The sequence below is a fragment of the Morone saxatilis genome, unplaced genomic scaffold (genome assembly GCF_004916995.1).
Source record: "Morone saxatilis isolate NCDOM2014 unplaced genomic scaffold, NCSU_SB_2.0 Contig15, whole genome shotgun sequence".
NCBI classification, from domain to species: domain Eukaryota; kingdom Metazoa; phylum Chordata; class Actinopteri; family Moronidae; genus Morone; species Morone saxatilis.
The window spans coordinates 2,009,637-2,016,679 of record NW_023339707.1 but is presented as its reverse complement, the minus strand read 5'-3'; the positions used below and the strand labels follow the sequence as shown (position 1 = coordinate 2,016,679).

The 7,043-nt window shown below is 40.0% G+C and overlaps 1 protein-coding gene across 1 annotated transcript in view; it reads left to right on the top strand.

Moving 5' to 3' along the window:
• Window positions 1-7,043, top strand: part of plch2a (phospholipase C, eta 2a) — a 66,186-nt gene that overhangs the window by 48,725 nt on the left and 10,418 nt on the right. The window contains exons 15-21 of the mRNA XM_035657482.1: window positions 81-169; window positions 426-608; window positions 1,263-1,370; window positions 1,637-1,761; window positions 3,001-3,085; window positions 4,505-4,651; window positions 6,022-6,101. Coding sequence (XP_035513375.1) covers window positions 81-169; window positions 426-608; window positions 1,263-1,370; window positions 1,637-1,761; window positions 3,001-3,085; window positions 4,505-4,651; window positions 6,022-6,101 — 817 coding nt within the window. The remainder of the gene's footprint in view (window positions 1-80; window positions 170-425; window positions 609-1,262; window positions 1,371-1,636; window positions 1,762-3,000; window positions 3,086-4,504; window positions 4,652-6,021; window positions 6,102-7,043) is intronic.

Genomic DNA, 7,043 nt, shown 5'->3' with positions numbered 1-7,043 from the left:
TATTATTATTATTATTATGTATCTGCTAAATGTGTAAATATGTGTGTACATCTGTAACTTTTTACCTTTTTTGACCTCAGAAAAAAGAAGACCATGAAGTTGTCCAGAGCTTTGTCTGATCTGGTCAAATACACGCGGTCTGTGGGTCTCTATGACATTGAGGCACAAGGTGAGCATTTCCGTTCCCTCTGTACAGTTGTTAGCTTTTCTCACCTGATACTAACTGCATAAAGGGGACATTGCACTATCTGGGTTTGCTGGTAACTTTACCATCACTGCAAATAGTTACATTCAAAATGAAACCCAAATTGGAATGATATATATTTACACAAAATAGTTATCTATTGCTTGATAACATTTGAACAGAATGTAGGTTTAGGAGCTTAATGAAGGAAACAAAGATGCCTTTGTGTTGTTCCTGGCAGCCAACTGCAGCTGGCAGGTGTCATCGCTCAGTGAGACCAAAGCCCACCAGGTGATGCAGCAGAAAGCTGCGTCCTTCATCCAGTTCAACCAGCGGCAGCTCTCTCGCATCTACCCTTCCTCTTACCGCGTGGACTCCTCCAACTTCAATCCCCAGCCCTTCTGGAGCGCCGGCTGCCAGCTTGGTATGAGCTCGAAGGGACAGTTCACCCCAAAATCNNNTGGTGTGAGTTGCTGAGTTTTGGAGATATCTGCTGTAGAGCTATCCGTCTTCTCTCCACTATGATCCAGGATGACACTTTAAGTGTGGTGGGGAATGGTGAAACACTGATCTCTCTTTCCAAAAATGATTATCCACAAACCCTGTTGGGAGCAGTTTCATGTAGGAACCATTTTCTGTCTGCTGAACTACACCCGCCAACTGTAGCTGAACGTTGGCCATCTCAGTGGTGCTAGGTGAGCTAGCTAATGTTACTCAGCCGAGGAGGACGCCATTTATGTTAACATGCTGCTGTCAGTAGCCTTGTCCATGAGGTGATGCACACTTTCTTCTGCGCAGTAGGAAGGATACATAGGAAGAAAATATTTACGGCCGATATCTCCAAAACTCATACCAAACCAATTTAGATGGATTAATAGCACTACAGGTAAGAGGAAAATGCGTATTTTTGATATTTGATAGTCAGTAGGTCATCTGAGCCACGCTGCTGCCACTTGTATTATTAATTCTGCCAATTTGTCAAGACTTAGGTGAACAGTCATCCACTGCAGTAGCTTTTAGCCAGCAAAACATCCTGCCTGCTGACAGTAATGAAATTAACTGAACTGCTTTTTTTCAGTCGCACTTAACTACCAGTCCGAGGGCCGGGTGCTCCAGCTCAACAGAGCCAAATTCTACAGCAATGGCAACTGTGGCTACATCCTCAAGCCTGCCTGCATGTGTGAAGGTCAGCATTTACACATTTCAATAGGCAATATAGAGTTCATTTTTAAGGCATGAAATCCAGTATGTATAGTGGTCCTGCTTATTTTGTTTATGTGTGAGCATTATAATAGCACAGTCATGTGCTAATATATGGAGAGGATATTTGCCTCTTTTTAATAAAATATCCGTGTCAGTGTAATATTGATTTGAACCATATCACTAGTAGAAAACCTATTCTTGGTAGTTGGCAACTATATAGTTTTTAACTGCACTTTCTTACCCTTGCAGGTGCCTTTAACCCCAACCTGGAGGACCCGCTGCCAGGTCAAATGAAGAAACAGCTGGTGCTGAAGATCATCAGTGGACAACAGCTGCCCAAACCCAAAGACTCTATGCTAGGAGACAGAGGAGAGGTAGGACACACATGTACAACTGTCTGTTTTAAAGGGTAACTAATATATATACCATATGTAACAATATACATGCCAGAAAGTAAAGTGTATTGTGAAAAATATTGTAATATATCATGGCTTTATGTGTTTCAGTTGACATTATCTTGTAGTATGTGTTTGTGAAACGTATGCTGTTTTACAGATCTTAAATACACTTTTATCTGTATTATATAGTATGTTATTGAAGAGCATAGAATCTTTCAGTTTATCCCAGCACCTCTCTACCAAACTGCTTTGTGCATCGCTAACTTATTAAATGAAAGCCAGGGAGTTTAAAGGGGAACTTTTCACATAATAAGTTGTCATTTGTGTCTCCGGAAGAAGCTATGCAGACCTCAAGTCTGGTAGTTTGAAAATGAAAATAATCTGGGGGTGTGGAGTGAGTTTACCAGACCTTTGTAGCCATCTACAATAGCCACTACTAGCATAATAGAATGCTGCAGTAATAAGGTTTTTTTTTCCACCTCCAGTTCCCTCCCCTCGAAGTCGATGGGTTTTTTGAATGGGTTTTTAGAGGTCGGAAATAAGGTCTGTGGTTGGGTCACATTTTGTTCAACAATATATAACGGGTATTTCAATACCCCATCTGGGAATTCTGAACTTTTACATGTCTTTAAAAAAGGCGGTTACTAGCTAACAAGTAGATAAATGAGACTACAGAGGTTGTCGGTGACATTAAATGGAGACTTATCTACTCACTAGTCTGCCTTTACAGCCCTGTTGTGTTCATACAGCAAACTATTCTAAGTTGGATGTTTAGTGTTGGTGATGTTGAAGTCATGCAATCTATAGGCTATAAATAAACTACACCACAGTGTAGTACAGAATTATCTTGCTTAACAAAATGTGTAAGTATCATAAACGTTTGTTCGCCACAGAGCTTATTTCCTGCAATAATCCAAAATCCAATGGAACAATCCCATTGGCTTTTTGTTGGAATACACAGGGAGATACTTATTTCTGGGTTTTGCCTACAAAAAAACAGTGCAGTGGCATTATGGTTAATGTAGACCCCAGGTTTTTACGAGGAAGATTAACCTCACACCTTCATTGAATGGAAATCAGATTATTCCACAGTTTAAAGAAACTGCCAAACCAAGACATAATGGAATGTGATCATTGAAAGATCTTGAAACTTTTATATCAGCGCATGTGATTAACATGAAGTATGTAGTAATGCTGTGTAATGTATTTTGTCAGATCATTGATCCCTTTGTGGAGGTGGAGATCATCGGCCTCCCAGTGGACTGCTGCAAGGAACAGACCAGAGTGGTGGATGATAACGGTGAGTTGATGGAGAGGTGAACTATTCAGGTTCTTCTCTCTTGCCTGATGCCATAGAAATACCTTGTAGTGATAATGACTTAATAATAAGTGAAAAAGAGAAAATAAATTATTTCATTCATTTGTGATGTTCATGATGAATAATCCGATTTTACTGGCATGTCTATATTAATCTAGAGTTAACAAAAGGGTTCTAATCCGGGTTCCTCATAACACAGTTTGACCTTAATCGAGCTGCAATCAGCAGTCAACATGATTACATTATCCACCCAAAATAAAGCTATTTTTGGAACTGGACTATTTTCAGTGGTTGGAATGTGTTTTATGCTGTACAAGAGTGAATGTTAATGAGGCCGGATATTTCTGGCTGTGATGACTGTGTGCAGACACCAGCAGGAGTTTTAGTTAGAGGGCCTTTTTTTTTAAAGAGACAGGTTTGTTTCTCTTAGACTTTGCTCCCTCCATCAGTTGCTGCTGTCATAAACTGCCCTCCTCTTCTGCCCACCGCGCCACTGAAACTTTCACAGGAAACGACTGAAACCCAACAATGTATCTAGTTCTCCTTTATACATCCATGGAACAAAGCCAAAGGCCCGAAAGTGCCAAACAGAGGAATATATTACAGCCTATCAGCCTTGCTTTGCTCTACAAGCTTAAAGTTGGCAAGCCAGCTAGCTGAGAAAGCTACTGTGACATACAAGTGCTATCATGTTCCCAGCTAGCTAGCGTATTAGCAGTTAGCTCGCCAGCTACAGTAGTTTTTAAACTAGCCCTGCGAGTAGTCCCTACTTCACTGACATAGTCCAGTCCAGTTTCACAAGGACACACAGATGTTTTTCAGTTTGCTGTGGATGCTCGTGGTCCCTGACTACTGACTGCTCCTCGCTGCTGTTGTCTGTAAACTGAGCCATACACATTGTCCTGGTGTTTTCACAAGAGGAGCTGTGGTTTGTTGTGGTTTGCCTTTCACAATGTATGTATGTGCTGATGAGCAATGCATGGGTTGAATGTGACTTTCTACTTGTGTGTGTTTGAGCTGTCGGTATGGGTTCTGATCTATAATTGATGAGCTCAGCATGAGGGGACGTACACAGGCAGCACCTCTCAGTCTGCTCTCTTTCTCTCTCTCTCTCACACACACTCACTCACTCACTCACTCTCTCACACACACACACACTGAATAATTGATGTGTACTGAGCTCACTCTGACTCTGTCCTGGACCGTCCACTCTCACTGTCCTCAGTCTATCACTCTCTCCTCCCTGTTTATCTGCCTACCTTCTCCTCTCTTCTCTCTATTTTTCACCCTCGTTCTCCTGCTGCTCTAATTTTTTTCCTGTCTTTTCCCATTTTCCTTTGACCTCCCTCATCCCCCTCCCCTCTGCCCTTGCCTGCGAACCCTCTCGGGACGGTCCCGTAGGGTTCAACCCGATGTGGGAGGAGACTCTGGTGTTCACAGTCCACATGCCGGAGCTGGCCCTGGTGCGTTTCCTCGTGTGGGATCATGACCCCATCGGCCAAGACTTCATCGGCCAGCGCACCATCGCCTTCAACAGCATGATGCCAGGTAAGACGTGATGAAGCACCTGCTTTTAGATGTAACTGATAGGCAACCCCCCCTCACCCCCATCTTCCATAGATTATGTTTCTATGGTGACCTCTAAAATCCTTGTTTTTGCATTTTGTTTCCCATCTTTCGGTGATATACTTTCCATAGACATAGAATTTCAATTTGCTGAGTAAGACAAATAAGAGGGTAAAGTGAAGGTTAATTAAAAGTCAGGCAGGAAGCATTGTCACCTTTCTCTAGTTTGATTTATATGATGCAGCTTGATCCTATACATTTATTTTAAATTTGGTCAGTGCACTTGCAGCAGAATAGTTTACCTCCACTTTTGTGCAGAACCTCAGGGGATTGCTTTGGACGTTCTTTAGCAGTCATTTCTGTTGGTAAATACGAGACGTTTGTGTCTGCATCTTCACACCCGGAAACAAGGAAGTGAGTCACAAATGTAGGTGGGATATAACATTTTAATTTAAATTTTAGTTCTCGTTTTAACAAGGTTATTAAAGCCTTTTTTATTTTAGGAATATTGCCGAAGTCTGACTTTTTTGTAAGACAGAAAGGTGCTGAAATACTCACCCATGCTTTTATTCCCAGTAATTTAGATTAGTGTCATTCTCTTATTAATGGATTACCTAAAAAGTCCATAAGTAAGCAACAGCTAGTTCACAACACTGTTTCCAGAGTCTGAGCTAAAACTGATCATTGATCATTGGCTGCCTGTATCTTTAAGAATTAATTTAAAAGTTATTTTACTCGTTTATAAAGCTTTAAATGACCCTGCTCCTCCATACATTAGAGACTCTTTAATTTTATCTTCCAGACTGATGACTGAGGTCGTCCACTGCTTCTCTTTTAAATGTTCCTTATGTGGTTCATAAAAGTACTGGTGAGAGTGCCTTCTGTTTTTATGCACCTAAACTGTGGAACTCACTGCCTCTGGATATTAGAATGGCGAGCTCTCACAGTATTTTTCAAAATTAAATTTAAAAAGTTTTTAGTTTTTAATCTTTGGTTTTTATTTCTTTTTTATTGTTATTTTTTCAATGTTTTACATTTTCTTGTTTTTGCCTTGCACATTTGGTTCATGGCTGTTGATATTGTTTTAGGTGTTGTTTCAATTTGCTATGTGAACCACTGTTCGTATGAAAGGTGCTACATAAATAAAGTTGAGTTAAGTTTCAATTAGTTATTTGAAGTTATAAAAAAGGGATATAACGTCATGATTGACAGTTGACCCCTGCTTGTGATTGAGTCGACTGGACTGAGCATCAACCATGATCACTACTGCACAGACTCCGCCTCCGAAAGATGGCAGTGGCATGTCTGGAAAATTGACTGTGACTGACTGATGTCTCTGTGTTTGTGTGCAGGTTATCGCCATGTGTACTTGGAAGGTATGGAGGAGGCTTCCATCTTTGTTCATGTAGCTGTGAATGACATCACTGGTAAGGTAGGTAATACTGAGGAAGCCTGCTGTCACATTTGCTGAAATTTCTTCTAAAATTAGAGCTTTTTAAAAAAGCTTTACACATTTACAGCTTTTCAAATTTTTGATACACATATCCATATTTTTAGTTTCAAAAACCCAGTGATATTGATAGAACATTTTACAGTGTAAAAATAAATGTTGCTAAATAACCCTTAAACCATATCTTTAGCTTTACAATATATGTGCAGTATTCTAAAATGGGATATATGGGCTTGGCCAATTTATCAATTTGGGCTGTCAACAAATAATACAGCACAAAATAATCAGTACTATACAGGTATCCTCAATCAAAGGAAAGCTTGAAAACAGGACAAAGGTATCTCAAGATGAATCTGAATTGTTCGGGAAAGAACGGCCGCAGGGCTTTCTATCGTTGGACCAGCAGGACAAAGAACTCAACTGTTAAACAATGTCTAAACACAAGCAGCTGTACAACAACTTTGCCAAAATGGAATATAGTCTAAAATTGGTTTGTGATTTTAAGTCTGACATGATCTGATTAAAGAACATTCACAACATTCAATGCCAGCTTTCAGTACTTTGCAGTTTGTCTGTGGGCACCTTTCAGTCAGTACCACAAACAATGAGATTTGGTATCCTGTACTAAGAGTGCTTTTTTCTGTAAACATTCTTGACAAATCAAGGAAATATTAAATTGGTGTGCAGTGTGGGCAAAGAAATGTAGCATACCGTACAAAATAAAAACATACACAGTAGAAACAATCCAAGACATAACCCACACATGGATATAGAGTTCTAATGAAAATATAGGTTTACATCTGATGTGATTCACTCATGGCCAAAAGTACAGTGGGTACGGAAAGTATTCAGACCCATTTAAATTTTTCACTCTTTGTTTCATTGCAGCCATTTGCTAAAATCAAAAAAGTTCATTTTATTTCT